The sequence below is a fragment of the Larus michahellis genome, chromosome 9 (genome assembly GCF_964199755.1).
Source record: "Larus michahellis chromosome 9, bLarMic1.1, whole genome shotgun sequence".
Classification (NCBI taxonomy): Eukaryota; Metazoa; Chordata; class Aves; order Charadriiformes; family Laridae; genus Larus; species Larus michahellis.
In genome coordinates, this window is record NC_133904.1 from 38,186,929 (window position 1) to 38,209,041 (window position 22,113).

Genomic DNA, 22,113 nt, shown 5'->3' on the forward strand with positions numbered 1-22,113 from the left:
CTCCAGGTTTTAACATCTGTTTCTGCACGCTGATGACATTGATGAAACTTCTTTTTACTTCTGATGTGCAAAATTGGATCCTTTAAACACTGCCGTGTATTGGCCATGAGGATTGTTCTTGGTGCACAGGCCAACGCTGTTTCTGGAGCAGACTGCTGTGGTTCAGAACCATATGGATACACACAGCATTACTGATAGTTGACTGGAAAGCCCTTACTTTGTCAGATGCTTCAGCCCGTTTCCTAATTAGTTTGGCAAAGTTTCCTAATTAGTTTTTGTTGGATAAATGTGGATGCTAGTCTTTTTATACTTACATTTATGTACAATTATAACTAGATAATAAATGAAATTTGGTTAACTTTAAAGGCCAAATCTTCTGCTATTCACAAAGTGCATGTATAACAGACCGCTTTCAGTCTCCAGCCCAATGGTTCACAATACAAATGCCCATTTAAGTTTTAGTCATACTTCTATGTTAATTCAATGACAACAATTTTTGTATAAAGGCGTCCAAAGCTGACAAGAAAAACTGCGTTAACACTCTAGGCTATTTCTTCTTTTTCCGCTTCTTGCTTCTCATCATTTTCAGGTGTTCCCGAGGCCACCGTTTCATCAACGCTAGGGTATTCATTTGTCGCATTGCTTGATGGAACTGTGGTCGCAGGAATGTTTTCTTCATTAGGTACCTGAACATACTCTGCATTGGATTGTTTCTGAGCCATTTCTCTGCAGGAAGACAGGATGAGGATTGTGATTTCACATGTTGAAATCCCATCTACACCAGAGTCTTTCAAAATAATGAGTCTTTGTAGTTCTATTGTCTAAACAGTAACCCCTTTATTATTATGACTCTCTTCCAAGAGCACCTGAAAGGGCTACGGTATCACTGCTGCCAAGACAGAAAGAGTGACAGTGTTAGATAGTAAGACTGATCTGCATCACTGCTATAAGTGATCCCATTAGAATAAAATGGATTTTAGTATGTTTAAACACTAGGTCAGGAAAGCGGAATGGGAAACTGAGTGCTGGCAAACAGTGACCAAGAAGGGGTAGCAAAACGCACTGCTTTTGGTGTGAGCTTTCTGAGGAATTTCATGCAAATCTGGTGTCCCGCTCAAGTGCATTAGAGTGCAGTCAGAAAGGAGCTATGAAAAGGCTGAAATGTAGAAAAATATTTTTAGTAAGAGGTATGAATTCCATTTATCTTATAAAAACAATAATAAACCAACTCCCGATATTTAAGCACTTTCACATGTAAAAAATATCAGATGCTAGTGGATTAATTCAATGTAGCAAGGTTTATTAGTATATGAGCACAAAATTAGATGTTAATGCATGACAGCAGAGCGCATGAGTGACTCGCCACTGGTCTGGATTAGCAGAATTCTGTATTTGGAAGTCTTAGACCTGTGCTACAGGGAAACGTCCAGATGACATAGTATTTTTTCTGGCCTCAGCTGCATGTATTCTTTGAACATTTAACATCATGGGTTTAAATACAGTCTGTATAGCATATTAGATTATCCCTATTCTGAAGATTTGGCAATTTAAAGGAAAAAAGAGCAGCCAAAGCACAGAGGAAGAGTCATTTCCAGAGCAGGATCAAAATAGACATTTTGGGCTCCATTCTGTTGCTACTTGAGCTGCCTTAGAGTATCCCAAGTGTGTGTTCTGTAATTTCAAATAGGACTGAACTGAGCCCTCTGTGTTTAAATCCAGTAACATACAATCCCATTAAATTTGCTGAGGCAACCTTTAGCTGCTACTCCTTTCTTTACTTCCTGCATCTGCCATTAACAGTCACCGTTAACTTTTAAATATTAAAAACTTTTTCCAACTTGCCACTTTTAGTTTGTGTTGTTTAAAAAACACTTACTTTACTATTTTAGATACTGCTACGTGGTAGCTGCCTGTAAACACAGTGAAGAGGGTAATGTCAACTTCTGTTAAAAGAGCAATAGTTTAAAAGTCACACAAAAGCAAATATTCTCACTCTGGAAGTTTTCTCAGATCCTGTATTATTTACCCTTCAAAAATGTTTAGAGTAATTACATTTTAATTTAGTTCTGGATTATTAGCAGTGCTTTACAGTAATAATTGTCTTAAAATGAATCAAACAGAAACTCTTACTGCATCTCATTATTTGATGACTTCTTTTTCTTTGCCTTCTTGGTTAAGACCCAGACAATAATGCAAATGGCAGCAGCTACCAGAATTGCTCCAATTAATGCTCCAGCAACAACTCCACTCTCTGAATCTGGAAAGAAAAAAAACATTACTTGACTTTAAAAAGTATTATTATACCAAAATCCCATGGAAATTTGGTGGAGGAGCCTTTAGCAGAAAGAAGGCATTGGATTCAAAGAACTAAAAAACTGACTGGCAGTGGTATTTCCAGGAGGGAGGACAAAGATTTTCTAGGAAAGAGAGAACGGTGCTTTTATGACCTTTGCTGCCTCCTTCTTTGTTGGTTATCTCCCTACCCCAACAACCCTATGTTTATGCCAGGTTAAGGCAAGTGTTAGGCTGTTAACACTGGCAATAGTTGAAAGCCTTTGCTCTTCACTCCTTGGAAGCAAATTCTGAAATTCAGGTTGGCTTTATCTCTGTTTTTCAGCTGAGATGTAAAATGTATGCTCTGATCATTTGTGAGCCCCCAAAACATTCTATTTCCACTTCAGTACAGCTTTAGCTCTGACCTGCAATTTTCGTTTTATGGACCACTGAGTAATCGAGTGGCCGTTTCAGGGACATCTCGTGCAGCTGGTTGTACAACATACACTTGGCTGTCCTAAATGTTACTGGTTACATGAAAGTCTGCATGCAGACGTGGCTGACCACTGCTTGAGGGCAGTCAGGGTAAGGTATTTTCCATGACTGCAGTATTTTTAGCTAGTGGTCACATCTACAGGGCCCCAGTCCTTGTACTACCACATTTCAATGATGGGTGTAAATTCTGGGGTGTGGAGACCTCAGTGGGACTGTTGGCTGGAAGAAATTGCTCTAAACCCAATGTCTGCTGGTTCACAGTAAAGGCTCTGCAGTCAAGAGCCAGGTTCAGCTTCTGCTCCCAGTAGGAAATGAAGCTGGAGCTGTTAAATCAGTTGTCTAGGTCAGTGTATATTCTGGGCATGCCTGGATGAAAACACCAGAGCTCTCCAAATCCCGTTCTGTTCTTACTTGAAAAAAAGCTACGCTTTAAAGTTGTTACAGCATTTTCATGCAAACTGTGCGTGTCGTACATCAAATATGTGATTACTTTCATGCATTAAACTTACGTTTTGCAGTTAGGTCAAGCTCGCAGGTACTATTCCCCAGGACGTTGCTGGCTATGCACCGGTAATACCCAGTTTCAAAGGTGGTGAGATTGCCAATGTAAAGAATGCCAGTGTTTGGATCTGCGAGAAACAGAGAGCAGGTACAGATGACTTTGTACGCTGTAGAGGTGAATGGTTTCCTTCAGTTGGTAGTACTGAGAGCTACTAAGATATTAGAAACAGGGTTCTACAATTATTCATTCATTTGGGATTTTTTATATTCTTTAAATAAAAAACATTTACCTTCCTTGAAAATTACTACAGTGGATTCTGCAGGAGCGTATTAGAACGTGAGAAGTAGGCCCTACTCTGCAAATCAGTCTGTCTGCCTGATGTTTTACCTGCGTTGATAGTATTGTCACTGTAACTTCACAAATGAAAATGTAACAGGTACTGAAGATACTGAAGATTTTCAGGATGGAGGTCTTAGCACCTGAATGACAAATTGACTTAACTTATTCTAAGTTCCCTCAAAATTCTGAGGGAAGTGAGATGAAAAGGCATAAACATTTCTCCCATTTTAACAATTTAAAGTAATGGCATAAACAAGACTTTAACGTGCCATGCAATTTTTGTTAAAACAAATAGAAAAAACATCCTGTGTTTGTGACAGGTATCTGTCAATTCAAATAAGCAAAAATATAATTTTGTGACATTGATTGTCAGAAGAGGAGGATAAGTTTTAACTACCCTATGTGGTACACAGTGTTTGAAATGGCTGGTACTATGGAATTCCAGATCTTGAACACAGTATGGAAGTTCTGTAGTTACGTACTAAATTGTTCAGTCACAGGCTTGAGGGTATTCACATCTACTTTGTACCAGTGGTAGGTAGGGTGAGGCAATCCTTCTTCACATCTGCATAAGAGGTAGATTAGATGGCCTTTTTCAGGCATTCCTTCTATTTTGCAGAAAGGTTTTGATGGTTTGACTGTAAAATAACAATGAGGAGAACAGACACATTGTGAGTACATACGCAGGGCTGCAAGCATCTACCTTCTGGTCCTGTGCTCCATCCGAGAGCAGACTCTTGTTTATGGATCTGACCAAAGGCTCTCCTGTAAAGATTTCAGTAATATTGAGTATATGTACATGGCTTAAGATACATTTTTATTATCTTTTCTTCCATTTGCACACTAAATATTAGTATGGAGGTATTGAGATGAAGACTATCAATTACTTTAATTATAATGCGCCAACCACTATTCACCATACACTATTCTGCCACATAGCAGCTTCATTTTCTTTAGGGAACTTTTCCACATAAAGGGAGAGGGTCAAGGCCTGATTCTTCAGTGTATTGTAGTCGTGGAGAAAATAAATTAACTACAGTTCTGTTAGAAAATATATCTGTTTTGATAGCATTTCCTCACTTTGCACAGAGGAGAAGATTCTGTCTTCCCTTACACCGATTATTTTTCATTTCCTACCTATAGATATGCTGATGTGTTTCTTTAGAGTACCGTGAGTGGAACTATACCAGCAACGAGCACAGCCCAGTTTTGTGTGCATAAATGAACAGCCTTTCTTGGTTTTCATGTGAAAAGTACAATCTCTTACTCAACTGCTTCAAGATTTACTATTTGTTTGGGGACTTTTCCATGATAATTAACAGTAGTACTTTGATTTTTCAGGGATTGAGTTTACATATGTCTTTTTCTTACCCCTGACAGATAGACAAATGATGCTGGAATCACATTCTCATATGACTTTGATTTCAGTCACTCTGACCGGGTAGGAATTCTCAATACAAAAGCGATGATTAGATGGGGTTAGTACAAACTTTTATCTTATTAGGAAGTAAAATATCTCATTCCACTGCTTTTCATCCTTTCTGTCCTGCCTGTTGATGGTTGAGCTATTGCTTTCTTCCATCCAAAACAGACTTGGTACTACTTCCATCCAACGCATACTAAGTTTCTAGAGGTTCTAGGAATGGGGATGAGCCAGAACCCTTGGGCTGTACAGCTGCCTCTCCCTAGATTTATGCAAGTCACCATGACCAACATTAGGTAAAATCAGTAAAATTTTGGTCTTTGCTGAGGCTGAATTACCCTGAAAGTAATGGCTTCAGAGAGTTGTCACTCCCAGCTAAAAGGGCTTTTTATTTTCATCAAAGTTAGTATCACTTGTGAAGCTGGGTAATTCCAGCTACCCGCCTACCTGCTTACATTAGGTAGCTTTTTGAGAGCACAAAGTGAATCTGAAGGGCGCTCATGGGAGAATGAGGTTTTCCTGTAGGTCAGGCAAGGGCAGGTGGGGAGTGGTGTGAGGTCTGCCTTGTCTGGAAGCTAGAGGGCACCCCAAGCTCTGCCTGCCCCCAAAGCCCGTGGAAAAATTCTTTGCGTCAGTGCATGAGTGAGCCCTTTCTCTGCATCATGGGCCTTGTTTATCACAGCGCTCTCATTCCCTCTGGCCCAGCTTATTTCGAGCCGTGAATTCAGTGTTTCATGATAAGGGAAGGAAACGACAATACAGGAACAGAGAGGAAAGGTGCTTACCCAGCACATTGACAATCACAGATTTTTGACTCTGCCCAGCGTCACCCTGTGGGCTGAAAACTTCACAGGTGTAGACACCAGTGTCGGAGGGCTGCATGTTGGAGATTGTTATTGATGCATTCCCTGGACCTGTTGCAGCTGTTATCCTGTTCTTAAACTCGCCATAGGAGTAAGCCTGGCCTCCTGAATAATAATAGATCTGTGATAAAGAATCAGTTGTTAGTTTAATAAGAAGAGATCTTACTGCCGCTTTGTTTGGTACTCAGAATATAGTTGATTTCTGATTAAGCCAAGCAATGTCACCCTCTTTCTCGCCCCCTCCCCCAAGAACGCAGAAATGAAAACATGGTACATTTTAATATATATTTCTAGTGGTTCTTAAAAGACAAGCTTTTCAGAAATGGGATTTTTCAGTTGTGTAAGTGGATGGTAGCTAGTTCTTTGTGGATACTCCAGGCACAGACTGATACGTTGGCAAAAACAAAGGTGAGATCATTGACCATCATATGAGAATTCTGTGAAAAAATGCTGTCATGCACAATTAATAGGGGCACTAATTGAAGCACTCATAGTTTGTGATATTATTAATAAGCAGCTCAGTAGAAGATTGTGACAAGAATGGACCTGTCATTGCAAAAAGTGGATGGTTGCAGAGCTTTCCAAATATAGGAGCTAGCAAACAGGGAACTCAAATGAATCCACGAGACTTAGGTCTAAGCAAACAAGGTGCCTGATCTGTTGGCAGTAAATTCGGAAGCAATAAATGTGCAGTATGAGAACACCAGGAAAATCATCACACGTGCAATTAGAGCAACCATGCTGTTTGCCTTGTTTGTGTAATCAGGGTTGGAGACAGTGTCATGGACTATCTTGGTTTTTTGAGTTTATACCATAGGTGGAAATCAAGAATACCTGTTGGCCTCAGTTCTTGGAGGGGCACCGATTTCAGGTCAAGTTCCCCTTTTACTAAACAGTAAAAAAAGTTTTGCAGATTAAAGACATAGTAAGGATAAATATCTCTAAGGAATGCAACATTTCCTCCCAAATAAAAATTTGCTGCTTAACATTGACTGATTTCACTGACTTTAGTAGCATCAATTGTACTTAACAACACTGTGGGAGTAGAACTGGCCTCGTAAGCTTATAAGCCCAAACCTGTTGTCTGTTGACTGAAAGGAGAGGTAGAATTATGTTCATTGTGGAGCCTGGTTGGTAGTCTGAGACTTGGGCCTTGAGTCTGTTTAGGAACTGCAGGATCTCTTCTGTTCTGGGGTAAATATAATAGTTCTCAAGGAGTACACATGCTCTGTCCAGTCTAGCTCTGCTGTGAAACTAAGATCTGGAAGAACAAAGCTAATGTGAAGAACTATGGAGCATTGATTATTTTTCTCAGATATTAGTGATAGTGTTATGTAAAAGTGATAGTTTTTGGCATAGGCAGTATGTTCTCCAATGTCTTCATGCACAAACTCCATTGTCTAAGCAAAGCGAACAGTTCCAGCATATTCTGTCATTTTTTTAAACTGGTTAGAGGTAACCGTATAGAATTACAGGTTGGGACCCAAATAGATCTAACATTGTTTCTACTTCCAGTATTCCAGAATCAGCGGTGTGAATGTGTTAGTTGAAGTTGGACTGACAGTGTGTTTTTTAATGGGGACAGCTGGAAAATGCTTGTAGGAGAAAGCTCCACCAGCTCCTGTGAAATGCCCTACACACTTGACTAGTATCAAAATTTCCTTTTGGTCAAAGTTCCGTGCCTTTAGGGACACTGCAGATCCCCAGGCAAGAAATATAATTCACTTTACTTTGCAGATCAACTGATTGCATTTTGAATTAGGAATATTTATTTTTAATTGTATTTATCCACCCTGATACGGTGTTGACTGAAGTCTTTAAGCAACGTTATCTGAAAGCCTTTATTAGCTTAAGGCAAGCTACACCCCAAAACTGCTAGAGCACAGCTGGTTTATGCAATGATAAGGCTTTGAAATGAAGGTCAGAACCCTGCCTGCACAGCACCAGCAGCTCCGGTACTGCAGCTTGGCGCCGTCTCAAGTGCAATTTTGCCTATTTTCCAGCCAGACTTTATCTTTCCCTGCCCCAGAATTACAAACACCAGGTACAATTGATGCAGAGCTCTGAATACCAAACCCACGCTACTGCATTGCCAACCTGTGGGAAACTGGCATTGCAGCAAGGAAGGTGAGGTCCAGCGTTAAGCGTGGCGGCAGACTAGGTTAGAAAGTCTGCTGAACAGCTAGGTAGGCTCTCCAGTTTCCATTGTTTGCATGCAATGCCATCAATTTTGAAACTAATTTTATGCTTTGCAAATGTCTAGAGATGGACCTCTATTGCAAAACTAGAGTCTGGATGCACACCCTCATATTCCCCAAGGAAGGAGAGTGTTCAAAATAGGGAGTTTGGTTTAAGCAAATCTCTCATCAAAAAAACGATCTACCTCTAATTCAAAAAACATGCTGGCCACACTTGTCTCATTCTGCATTTATCCAAGTATGAGCAACAACAGAGTGTGAGCAACAACAGAGTGTTATACACTGTTCCTTGCAAGAGTCCAAAGTTACAAGAACCGTGACTTCTGACTTCAGGCTCCTCTTAAACTGACAATCCTATATAGACCTCAGCAGTGATGGGCTGGATTTGCATCTCCTCTCCATCAATTGCATCTGTTTGAGTGGGGCAGGGAAAGAGCTTCCATCAGCTCTTCACATTAATGTGGAATTAAGTTGTACAATGACTTAAAGTAATGCATGACTTGCAGCAGTAGGAGAGGAGAGGCAGGCCCATTATAGCCTACTAAAAGGCCTGATTACTGAAAAAGGGGGATACTACTTGGTCTACTCAGAGCGATCTGGGATTTATGTAAAAGTAAACGCTAGCAGAAGCTGCCCACTGAGTGCTAGCTTAGCTGTAGCACATGTTCCTGGGAAACAGGACTGGGATGATGAGTCTTAAATGCAGTCAGGGCATGGCAGTAAACATTATAGAGGAGCAAGTGCTCCTCGGTGTATTTGATCTAAAGTCAGGGTGAATTATGTACCTAAGCCCTCATACAATACACTGAAAAATTAATCCCCTGTGTTCTCTCTTCCTGTCTGAATGCATGCAGAGAAAATATGTTGTGTACACTATGAGATCTGAGGCAGGTGTCTACACAGCAGAGAATATTTTTTTTCTTCATGGATTTAAACAGAAACTTTCTGGGTTGTTTTTTTCAACTCTGAACATAAAGGCAGTGGAATATCTTAAGGAAATGTGTTTGGTTCCTCTGCAGGCTCCGGCCCATTCTCTGTTCTCCTGCTCCCGTATGATGCTTATCTCGCTGCCTCTGGAGCTTATTGCCTGAAGGAAGGTGGTAAACACCAAAAAGGCTGAGTAATGTTCTGATTAATTACTGAGTGTATATCTTGTCCCAGAGGTACGATTGGATGTGTACACAGGAAATTTCATTTAAGAGGAACATGTTTCAGTTAATTGGCTGTGAATTCATAGCCCATTTGAAACAATACACTCAAAGTGGGTATTTTAAGCCCTTGTTCATAGTATTTTTATGCTGGCCTTGAAAAGCTCATGCTTGTGCCTTTCAAAAAGCTGAAATGAAAATCTTTGCAAAAATCTTTCTGTTCAGTTTCAAAAGTAAAAAACTTGTTTTCTGTTGAAGATATAGAACACTTTATTTTTGGGCAACTGACAATTAATGTTCTCTCCTACAGACACGCATCTCATTGACATTTCTTTCAATTTTACCTAAAATGGCCCTAAAATGTCTGTATGGGAAAACTATAAATTTAGTCAATGGTAGACTTTTCCTGGAAGCCTTTTTAATTTGATGTGATGAATTTATTTAAAATGCAACATCTTGAATGTAAAAAAAAAAAAAAAAAAAAAGAAACGAATCTGCTGTGCTTCTCTTCAAAAAATAAGCTTTTTATGCCCTGAAGCAAATCATGAGCAGCTCCAGTGAAGTCGATGATTTACAAGTGTAAAACCAATACTGAGGATGCAATAATGGTCGCTGCTTCTCCTTACCAGCTAGTTTGCTCATGCAAGTTTTTATATAATGCTGCCTTTTCACATTTCATGGGAGCAGCTGCAAGGAATGACTAACCAAACAACTGACGGAAAAAAGAGCAGAGAATTATCACTCCTAAAAATGTCGTCCCTAATAACTCCACAATCTGAAAAACCAGTTTCTGTAGAAGAGCTAAGTTGCCCAGAAAACTTCTCCCTGACCTTAGGAAGGACTGCAGTTTAGTTGGTTGTTCAGCCTGTGGGCCAGGCAGTGCCTAGAGCCGCTAATGTCAGCAGCCATCCTTCGTGGCTTTCTAAGGCAGTGGTATAGGTAACTCTGCATTTCCACAGTCGCAGTTTCTGCTGCAACCAAGAAAAAGATTTGAACTCATAGACTTCCAAGGCAGTTGAGTCAATTATTTGTGTACCTGTTGGGGGGAGCTGGTTTCCAAACAGAACAGGGAATTGGGAATGATCATACTAATTTGGAAAAAAATCTTGGTAATCTCAAAGCACACCAGATGCTGGAGACAAGATAACTTGTGTCCCCAATTCTGAAAGATCTGGTACATGAAGTAACACGTCCTTTTCTTCTTTAGCCTGACTTGTGTGAAGGCTGCTTCTCTTCTAGTGTGACGGTGAGGAAAGTACTAGCCTGCAGAGGAAGTAGTTGGCAAAGCTGATGCTGAGTTGAGGATTTTCAAAGGCTGCCAGATGTTTGGCAGAGAGTGAGGAACCCACCTACATGTTTTCTTTATATAACTTCTATAGAAAGATCTTCTTCCTTAGGGGGTGGAGGGTATGTGTGAAAAAGCAGGCAATAAATTAGAAGAAACATGCCTCCATCTGCTTCCTTTCTTCTTGGGGCAGGACAAATACATACTAGAATTTGCATAAATATGTGTCTTTCAGAGGTCTTTGGATGGACTCATTCATAATTTCCAGGTCAATATTCCTCCCACCCTCCATCTCCAGCATGACATTGCTGCTGTACATGCCTCATACATCTGGATATGAAAATTGTAAGATGAGATGTAGTTGAAGATGTGTTACAAAATGTCCCACTTAATCTCTACTGTAGTCTTAATTTCCTGACTGGAGGGCAGTTTCAGGACACAACTTCCTCTCCAGTACCTGTCTTCCCTCCCTCAGCCCCTTCTCACTTCCCCCCCGCCCCCCCCCGCAGATGCAAAGCTACACCATCCTGTTCGATGACGTTTCTCTACGCTGATGTATTCAGCATCTGATTCACAGTCTTTCCCTGGAGAGCTGTAAAGCTCAGGCGTTTAGAGGGCCGTCGTCAATGGGTTGTTTTATCATTTTCTGTTTGACATTTTCTCAAGCTGCTAGAAAAAGAACCGTTAAAGTCTCTTTCTCACCGATAAATGCAAAGGAGGATATTAACAACTTTACTGGTTTGAGATCATGATCTCTTTTTGAAATCTGAGTACAGACAGAATTTATAAAATAACAACAAGGGGAAAAAATGTTCATCACTCCCTTAAGCATCTTACCATCTAATTAGAGAACAAATGCCGCACACTCAAAGTGTTAATTAAAGCCCAAGGCTCAGATTCTGAACTCAGCTAGATAAGAAAGCAAATGCTCACACGTGCATTGGTTTCTTTGACGTGTGTCTGGCCCCAAATGCCTTTTTCCATCCACAGCTTCTTTTCACATATTTTTGTCAACAGTGTAGTAGGGATATTATGTCCTGCATTACTGGGATTTTTGCATGGGTAATTCAGGATGTTAATAAAGACTAGAAGCCTCTTGTCACAATTGCGCATTGGTAGAAAAAGAAAGCGATGGAGTCAGAAGCCTTTAGAGGATTAATCATTCAGCAGTGTTTAACTGGTGCAAAATACTTTTGAGGAGCATCTCTTTCACGTTCTCACAGTATCATTCTTGTGGCTGAACTGTTAGTGAAGAATTTCTACAGTGCATCAAGCACAAACGTGTTTTCTCAGTGCATTTGGTGTAACTGCTGTTCAGCAGTTATTAGACCTCAATTTCCATTGGGTTGTACCTTGTGCTTCGTGGTGAGGCAGGAATCCCACTGCAGTCACAGAGAGTTTGGAATGGATTATGGCTGTGAGACTGAGCTGGCAGCTGAGAGGAAGCCAGTTCAGCAGGCAGCTTAGTGTCCCTCTGTATCTCATCTCAAAATGTTGTTATATTCTATAAAGGAGATCCAGGATGACTTTTTTTTTTTTTCAATGTAAATATATAACCCCAAATTTGGGCTATCCAGACTTGCTCACGTTCAGCCCAGAGGCTCCTAGTGTGTGAGCATGCCCTTCAGATACCCTTTGGGTAGAATATTCCTAAAGGTGCTAGTTCAGCCACCTAGAACAGCTGTGGGAAAAAAACAACAGCTACATCCAAAATAATTTTGATAGAGAAAAATGCAATAAAAAATAGGGTGAGTTAAAAATTCTGAATGATGCATCTGCTTCAGCTTATCTCAGTCATGTGCTGGTTTTAAGGTTTTAGTACAGAATATGATTGCAGGTCTCACAGTAGCATAAATGTAGTAGAAGCTATTTAGTTCTTTTTGTCCCCTTAAGATTGTGGGGATTTTTTTCTTACCTTGTGTCTCCAGCTACATCTTCCCCGTGCATCTGTCACATACACCATCTTTTGACAATGACTGACTGACTTTTCATCCATACTCAGAATACCGTGGCACGGGGAACGCTGTATTTGAGTAAAAATGTGCTGATCTGAGAGTTAAATGAGACTTTAAACGTTCCCCCAAAATCAAAGAGCCTCTTCTCTACACATGTCCCCATCAACACCGTCAGTGCTGTTCACAAGGGCAGGGTGCCTTGTGTTCAGCCGGTTTTGCAGATGTCTCAAGCCCTTGTCAACTATGAGATGCAATAGAATCTTATTTCTATGTTTTACCTAAAATTAGGCAAACTGAGATTGAAATTTAGTGTTTGCTCCAAACATGCCAGCTACAACCTGATCATTTTCAAGTTGCTACTTTCCTGTGCGTTGGCACTATTGCTTCAATGTATCAGTTTATTTTATCTCCTCTCTGCAGATTGTCACCCCAGAGCCAGAGATAACCACAGGCAGCCCACAGTAATCCCAGTGACATCCAGGGAGTCACTCTGACTGCAATGACATGACAACAGGGTCTCTGTTCCTCTGCATTGGAGGTGTTGCCTCTGCTTTGCATGAAGCTATTCCTTTTAAGTGCCTGCTCTGTCATCTAAGTGCTAGATAAGACTTGATTTTAAAAAATCACTTATAGGTGAAAAGAAATGCTCATGTATCAGAGAGGCTCTTTCCAGGAAATTTTCCTGTACTGCTTCAGGAGGTGCTTTGCACAGGCTCGTCTTTGCTCGTGGGCTGGAACGGACTGCTCGGTGCCCAAGCCAGGGTCCTTTGCAGCCCTGACAGCCCCTGCAGCACATCATCTCAGTTGTCTGTGGCTGAAAGCATGTGATGGGGTCTCAGGAACTACTTATACTACATGAGGTGGAATTTGTTCTTTCAGTAGTTTTTACGGGAACCCCACACCGTCCAGCCCCTGGATCTCACGTGGTGGCCCAGTGCCCATGCCTGTACCTTGCTTTGTGCTGGGCAGCAGAGTTGTGCTGGCATTGCCACTGCTGGTAATCTCAATTTGGGGTTTCAGGGTGAAAGGAGCAGACACAGTTGTGCTTGGATTGCTCTTCTTGCATCTCTTTCCTTCTTTGGGCTCTGCCATCCTGTCCCTGTCCCTGAACAACCTAACACAAGCCTGCTCACTCCTCTGACGATTTTGCGAAGTGGCTCCATCAGGCCTGCAAGGCTGGGTATAAGGACGTGACTAGACGTCTCGTAAGGGAACAGTGCCATATTCCACTTCTGTGTGGTTTACAGTAAGTGAAACCCTCCTTGCCCCTATCCACTAAGTGATACTTTCTTGGTAGTACAGATAAGAGAAAAATACAAAGGCTCTGGCAGGGTGAAAGCCAATATATAAAATAAATGGAAGATATTCTTGCTGTTACATGTGGTTAACACTCTTTCCCTCTCAACTACCCATCGGTAGTTTTACCAAAGCTGAGTCAATGTCACTGGTTGCAAATATTTCAAGCTTGGGTTTTTTTAGAGAAAATTTTCATGAGAAGTCTGTCAAGAATTCAATTTCCCTTACAAGTAACAGTCATTCATGACCTTTACTCATCTAGCGAATTTAACATTTTAACCAAGGATTCTGCCCTGGGCATATCTTGGGCAGCCACGCAGTGTCTCTGATAATTCCACTTACTTTAGCTGCGAGTGGCCTGGGCTGGAGGCTCAAGGTGTGGCCCTGGTTAGGTTCAGGAGTTGTATTTAGCTTTGCAAGGCTGTAGCCTCGCCTGTGCAGAGTCAACAGCAGGCTTCAATCTTTCAGACATTTACTTGGGTGCTTTACACCGAGGCCAGCCGAATGACTCAGAGCATGAAATGAAGCACAGATGCAGATCTTAGCAGGAGCTGAGACCTGACCTTCTGAACCAGGCCAGGCTTTGATGTACTGTTGCCCTGGGTGAGCTGAATAAATAGTGTTTGCTTCACTTTGTCTATATGTAAAATAGAGATAGTTCAGTATTGGAAAGTTCTCAAGATCGTTGGCTGGGAGTTATTATTTAAAAATTAAATTTATCATTAAAAAGACATGTTGCTAAGGGGTAAATGGCAAGAAGAAAAAGTTAAGAATACATATGGCATCCTATTTTCCATGAGTTGATATTTACATTATTTAGTTCAAATGAAGGGAATTACTTCCACTGGAGAAACTTCTCAGGGAAAGAGCAGAGTTACGCTCCAATTAGTAAAAAGATCTATAGTCACACAGTATATATATGTGCACTGTCTTCAAAACAGCACCATGAACACCTGCTGTTCCGCTGTTTGGTGCCTCCCTTTTCATCATACTGTCTGTGAACAGCCTGTTTGTGGTATTTCATCCTTTCCGGTATAACTGCCATGACTTTTAAGCGTCGAGCACCTGCACCAGCATTGGGTAAGGTGAGCAAAGTGGAAGGATATGAAAACACCAGAACAAACAGTGAAAGACACAGCCAGTTTCATAGAGTTGTTGAAAAAAATGACAACTTTTCAATGGAGAAAGAATTTTCAACAAACTTTTTCAGGGAAAATATGTTGTTTATAAGGAAGTGTTTGATTGTTTGTTTGTTTATTACTGACATTTTAGAAGAATCTAAATATCTCATAAAATTAAATAATTTTATCCCACTTAAAATGCAAGCTATTGCTCTGGTGTTCAGTAAGGTATGGTGCCAGTATTTTCAATTCAGTTGGTTTTGTCATCTTACCAGCATATTACATGTATTTTTGACTTGCATTTTAGTATTCTTTAATCTAAACAATGAAAGCCAAAGCTAGCAATCTCCTCCATTGCCATGCATATACTTCCTACTTGGAACAAAATGTGAAACTTAACTTCAGCTACGTGCCAAGCAACCAGGGCAAAGCCAGGTTTGTAGAAAGAGAGATTATTTTTTTGTTTAAACTTGTAGGAGAAAAACATGCATGCTTTCAGGCACTCTGTCCTTTCTGAAGCTCAGAGAAGCCACCAGCCTGGAATACAAATAGCAACTGTGTGTTGTATTGCTGGGAGTTCTGAGGGAGGTTGAAAATCCAATTTCATGTTCATCTGTGTTGTGTAATTTCTTAACTGTATTTTCCACAAGCAGTCATAGTCCTTTCTTCCCAATGTTTGCATTAACGTGATTAATTTTGTTGTGAATAGTCTCAAAACAGTAAGGAATTGCCATGTTGTAGTAAAAGGATACAGGGTCAAGTAATACAGGACGGAGTGGGTTGCTAAAAGTGTTTTAAAAAGATAATTGCCCCAGTCCTGCAGCTCCTCACGTACATGCCCTCTCCAGGCATGTCAGCAGGCTCAGAGGAGCCAAGGGTATCCTCGAGCCTCGCCGAGCCTGTGAGCCAAGAACTGGCACTGCAGTGGAAGGGAATTTTACCTTGGTGTTCAAGGAGAACGGGATTAGTCACTAACCCGTGGCCTTTCCAGATTGAACCGACTTTATTTAATGAAAATTCAAATCATCCATTACAAATGCCGGCTTGTTGCGGTGTGAAAGTGAATTTACCGTGAAATTAGTTTCAGATAGGGAGAAAACCAGATGCAATTTTTCCCAGTAGTTTTTCTTACGGTCCTTATGCCTGAAGTCTTGGCTTTCCCATTGCCTGCAGTGGGAGCTGCAGAAGCCAGGAGTTAGTGCTGAAGGGATTGATCCGTAAGGTTTCCCTGGCATTTGGGAGCCTCACATTGGTTAGTTCTTGTTGAGCCTATTCTGAACCACTCACAGTATTTTAGGGTTATAATCCTCAGGAGGTATTTTCTCATCGTTGGTCACAGTTTACAAATGGTTTTCCCCTCCTGGATCTCTTGAAACTGTCTGATTCTCCCTCTAAAATACTTGCAACTACAATCTGCTTATTTCTCTTGCTTGTGACCAGAAAATGTATTGCATTTATTGTCTTGCAATACGGAAAATTTGATGCAAGTAAAAGAAAGAGGTTCTAACCAAATCTGGAAAAGATGGGCTTGATCCTATCTCAGTACTGTACTTCCCACCTGAACAAGTGATTCAAATTTCTGATATGACATACTGGATCAAAATTATAATATATTGTACTATTTACAACTTACTTAGGAAACCGGCAGGTACGACCCTTTAATGAATAATTATTCATTTAATGAAACAGTTTTGACTTGAAAAAAGCGAATGATGAGTAACAACTATTCATTCAATGAGTCAGGCAAGGTGTGCGTGTGTCGTTCTGGCATTCAGCTGGAGTCAGAATTTGGGATGGGCCCAGCGTTTGTACTTAGCACTGATACAGTCGTTATCTGGCTCTGAGGTACTGCAGGAGGGTGAGCAGTTCTGTCTTGTGTTAAATTGCTATTTCTTACTTACTCGCCAAATTCAGTGCCAAATATGTTACATACTGTACATTCTGCAAATTAGACAGTCTAATTCTGCTAAAATTGATAAACCAAATAGAAGATGTAACTCTATCAGCAATGGCAAACATCCTAACATAATATTATTAGGAAACTGGTGAACATGACAAGAATATCATTAGTGTGGACTGTGACACTCGTCTAAGTCAAATCGCTTTACATCGACTCTCAGGTTTAACACCAGGCAGGAGGATTGAACTTTTAGGAAAAAAATGTTAGCAACAGGATAAAAAGAATGGGAGAGAAAAGGGACTGAATGGCTAACAGGCACAAGCCTGACACTAGGACATGGGAAAAAAAAAATTAGTCATCTTCAAGGATGCAGTAATACTTCTAATCAGCATTTCATCTTCTAAAGGAAGGTGTTGCCGATTGCTGAGCACCTGTCAGGACTGAGCTGATGGGAACCCATACCCTGCATGTTATGCTGGGAGTGAGATTCATGGATTCTTTTGCCCACCAAAAACTAAGATTAATGGATAGCTCTTGAAGTCTGGGCAGCCATGTGAGTACGTAGAGGAAGTTAACACATCCCATCCCTGACTCTTTCCAGGCACACCAGGGCTCTGCAAGGTCTTTACAGCCACGTGAGAGGCTCGGGCAGTGGTTACAGCATGTAGCTGGCTAGTCCTCAGTGTCCTTCGCAGTGCCGATGCTGCCTCTGTGCTGATACCCCAACCTACCACACAGTCTCATTACATCCCCGGGGGGAGATACTGTTTGGCTCTGCTGCCTCTTGGGGTCTCGGGAACGGCAGGGAGCATTTGCCTTTGATCTGTAATTGTTCTGCTACCACAAAGACACCCGTAGGATGCCGCAAAAAACAGAGCAAGTTTGCTGTGGCAGATTTCCTGCTATGACAAATTTCTAAAGAGTCCTGCCAAAATACTCACTGCTCACTTTGCGCTGGTAGCCTATCGTTGCGCACCGCTCCTCTACTGAACCCCATAATGAGTCAAGGAGCTCTCGTTTGACCCTTAAATGTGGAACACATTGTCTGTCATAGGCAAGGGCGTCTCACCAGGAAAGCAGCCTGCACAATGGCAGGAAATATCTGCCAGACAAGAGAAAAGGGAGGTGGTCCAGGGGCTGGAGCACTTGTGTCATTTTTGGACACCTGGTCTTTGCTCCGCTTCACACTTCCTATGGGACTTGGAGCAAGTCATTTGAGCATCTGAATCCCTTTTGTATCTTCTCCTAAGTTTCTAAAGGAGTTAAGGCATGCCAGTAGGAACTAGGAGCCTAGATAACTTTGTGCATCTGCCCCTAAATTTCATTGCTCCCCAGTCCCTTGTCTTTAGGGTAGGAACATTACCTGCCTCCCTGGTCTGTAGCGAGGATGACATTATCAAATGTAACAAGACTCTTTGAGGACTTAAGGATAAATGTAACTTCATATTAATAATAAATAAGTGTCTTACGATATGCAGTTGGCTCTCTTTGGCACTGTAAAAGCTCCACTGAATAAAGAAATTTCCCAGCGGTCCAGAACTCATGTATGTACAGAGGAGGGTTGCGTTTCCACCTGTAGTGACATTCACTGTCTTCTCAGGGACGGTCACCACAATACCGCTGACGTGGCCTGTGGGCAGCAAGTGTGGTGAGGAGAGATTAGCCGGGGCCAACCCTGGGAGCCGTGCGGGAGTACCTTGCTCCCTGCGTTATCAAGGAACCCCGTACAACATGTCTAGTCATTCTCCTTTTCAGTACAGTTTCCCTTGGGCTTTGTGTGGAAATTTTAGTGATAACAAGCTGGGAGTGGGTAAAAGCTAACAAGCAAATAAACCCCCCAGAATACCTGCGCCCTTAAAACAAATAATATTCTGAAAAAGCAGAGTTCCTACAAATGTTCTCACCTGCAGAGACTTGTCTCCTCACTAAGAGCCTGTGGCTAAACAGAACCTTTTTTCTGCACTCGCAGTGCTCTCCCGCACCTTGCACTCTCCTTCGCAGCTGTCTCTAGCCCTCTTTGACACCCTTCTTGCACTCTTTTTTTCCAGTTATTCCTTTAGATGTCTGATTTTCCTTACTGCAGACCACCATCTCCTACAGCGTTGTCTCTTCTTACATTCCTAAGTTCTGCCTAGGACTTGGTGGCACTGTCAGGTTCCTCCAGACTGGAGCCCAGCAGCCTTTCTTTGCTTTCCTTTTGCTAATTACTTTGCTTTTGTTTAGGTTTCTTAGGGCTTACATGCAAAAGCTTGTCTCTTCCAATGCTTTTACATTGGAAACATCAAACTAAGCTTTTTGGAACTGCTTTTATTATGTGGGTTGTGAGAAATTCTGTGACAACTTAACCCTTTCTGTTGTGCTCAAAGCAGAAACAGAACAAATGTAACTTGTGAGCCTGTTCCCATAATGTTCTGATCAGTTTGGCTACACGGCCATATTAATGAAAGGCATTGAGCAGTATGTTACGGTATTTATCTGTTTCTGTCCTCCATATGAGTTACTAGCCATGGTCACATAGGGCAACAAAGCTAGAGCTGGCAGAAGAACAAGCCTGAATTTCAGGGGTTTGCTGGATCACTGAGTCCAGTTTTAAAGCTACTGTCTAAAGGTTCTGAAGAATATATTTCTTTTGAATGTGATGGAAAACATAAGTCTTTCAAAGCCTTCTCTGCAAAATAAGCAAGGTGAGAACTTCATGTTGTAATAACAATTTTGATTTGGGCTTATTGCACACATGAATGATAGAGGCAAAACATAAAAAATATTCTTTGAAATATCTGTGGATCTTATGTTTGGGTGCTGCTTTTGAGAGTTTAAGCAGAACGTCCAGTAATAACAAAAGAGTATTTTGCTCAAATTGTCAGACCTTTGAGAGAAAACATTGTTTAAAAGAGAAATATAATCTATTTTGACATTTTTAAGCAAGTAAATATTGCAGTTTCATCAGTTGCTACAATATGCAAACCTATCTAAAGCTAGAGTCTGAACTCTTCTTTCCTTGTTTGATGGCTTCAATAGTAAAAGCTAGCTGCAAGGAAGAATGGAATAATCTACTTCCCAGGTTGGTGGTGGCTAGGATGAAAAGTAGCGTGTTTAAACTACAGCAAGGTTTACATTATGTGTGAAGACAGGCTCACAGGAATGCCTGCAGACTGACCTAAATGTGTCAGACCTGCCTTGGGGAAAGAGGGGATCCGAGTGCTGGCTGCAAGTCCTGCCTGTCCTGTGAGTTCACAGTAGCTTAATCCTTACTGAGATCCAATATAAAAGCCATGTAATATTATTTTGAATATCTCAGTTCAGTGTTCTCAGCTTTAAGAATTAGAGTTGGTGAGAGGATGATAGTTTCTTGCCACAATAATACTTCCAGGTTTACATGTATTTATTTTCTGCTCTTCGCTGGATTAAAGCTACAGTCTTTCAACATGATGTCATTCTACTGAAAACATCCATTTTCCAGTTGTCTGCTCCATGTATTTCCTTTATCATTCTCTGTTTTTGGAGTCAGAAATGCCACAGAGCCTGGCTGTTACAAGCTTTTCCAGAGGAAATGGATTTTAGCTTAAACGACTCCACAAAGCATTCTGGTTTCCGTGAAGCTATATATTTTGAAGAAATACATTTAGTTGAAATAGGTTTTGCTCTAGTAGAAATATAAAGGCAAAACCTACCAAACTTCCATTGTCCAGAGAGGCTGTTTAAAGCCATCACTAATTGTAAGATGGAGCTTTTGACAGGAAAAGGAGTGAACTGGACCCGCAGAGCCTGTTCCCTCATCACGGAAGTTAATGGGAGTTTTGCTTTGCAGTTAGTTCCCTGTTTACGGTTTCAAACTCATAATCCCATTTCATACATACAGGCCTTTTGGTTCCAATGAAAAAAAGCATGAGTAAGAAGTAACTCAGTGAAAAAAGCTAGCATGAACAGGACCATAACTTGTTAAAAATAGTTGATCCATGTCTTTTCCTCATCAATACCATGGTAAGAGAAAGTCATTGAAGTTAATTGGGAATCGCTCACTTTCATTGAAGTCCTATGCAGTTTTTAATGCTCATGAAGTAAATCCAAGTTTGATGAAAGCCAAAGTAGTTAGCCACTACAGAAACCCCCAGTCAGTGGCACCCATCAGTGTGGACACTCTGCTTGTCTTAAATCCCGAACTTTAAAATTAGAGGACGTTGCTGTGAAAAGTATTGGTACTAACACTGAATTACTTTTCATTTCTAAGGCAAAAATCTGTGGGGTTTATGTGTGTGTGAGAGAGATAACATTGAAGCACTAGGAGCAACTATTATAAATATTTCTCTGGCATCCAAACCAGATAATTCCATCTTGAAAAGAAAATGTGGAAACTAACTTCCATTTTCTTTAGTGGATACAGAGGCTGTTCACCTCTGTGGAGCATTAGACTTAAAATGTCCACTTCTGTATGTATTAAAAATAAAGCTTAGCATAATGAAATGTCCTTGAAACATGAATAATATATAATATACCATGTAATTCCTGGATTTCACCAAGTATAACGTCCTCGTTTAACTTCAGGGAAATCCGAAGGATTATTTGCATGCTTAAAGTTAAGCATCCCCGAAAATTTTTTGGTAGGATGGGACCAAGGCAGCATTTCACAGGGCTATTATCAAGGGGAGACAAAGGCTGAATGTGAGAAAACCTAACCTTGAAATGCTTGAAAGACCCTAACGCTCCACGTGAGAGCTCTCTGCCTCTTCCTGGCTTTAGAGCAAAGCATTAATTTACCAAAGCTAAAATTCTGTTCTTGAGCAAAAATCTCTTACCAGTCGGTGGTCAGCTTGCTGATTTCCACAAAATGGCATAGCATTATAGCCATGGTTTTCATCCCATCCTGAAATAAATCTTGAACGATCTCCTAGTCTGCCAGTCAGGTTCACCTGCTCTCTTATTTCAACAAGTTCCTTTATTCCAGTGCTATTTTGATCAGTTTGTTATTCTTACCTGTAAGGATGGCTAGGATTGGAAATATCTTCAGCATCGTCTCAAACATCTTCTTGACGCTGGGAGAGAGAAGAGACCAGGTGCTGCTTCTGACTTCAACTAAAACCCAACCGCTGTTGTTTTTTTAAGTGCGTTTTTGTTTTCCTTATCAGCTGTGTATCAACACGTCAATAAGCTTTTTCATTCTCCTTCTTTATCACATGTGTGCCTTTCTCCGACTAGTGGTGTGACTGTTTGGTTGAAACCACTTTGTGGGGTTTGAGTAACTGAGGGTTTTGTTAATAATAAACCTTTGAATCAGAGAAACCCAGATTCTCCTACTTTTACCAGGGCCCAGCAGTAT

The 22,113-nt window shown here is 41.0% G+C and overlaps 1 protein-coding gene across 1 annotated transcript; it reads right to left on the minus strand.

The window, feature by feature from the left end:
* Positions 1-542: 542 nt before the first annotated feature.
* Positions 543-21,819, minus strand: VSIG1 (V-set and immunoglobulin domain containing 1). Its single transcript, XM_074599939.1, has 8 exons — positions 21,771-21,819; positions 18,269-18,429; positions 12,443-12,550; positions 5,819-6,017; positions 4,093-4,248; positions 3,279-3,398; positions 2,131-2,257; positions 543-726 (listed from the first exon to the last, which is right to left on the minus strand). The coding sequence occupies exons 1-8, from the start codon at positions 21,817-21,819 to the stop codon at positions 543-545; spliced, it is 1,104 nt and encodes a 367-aa protein (XP_074456040.1).
* Positions 21,820-22,113: the final 294 nt, after the last annotated feature.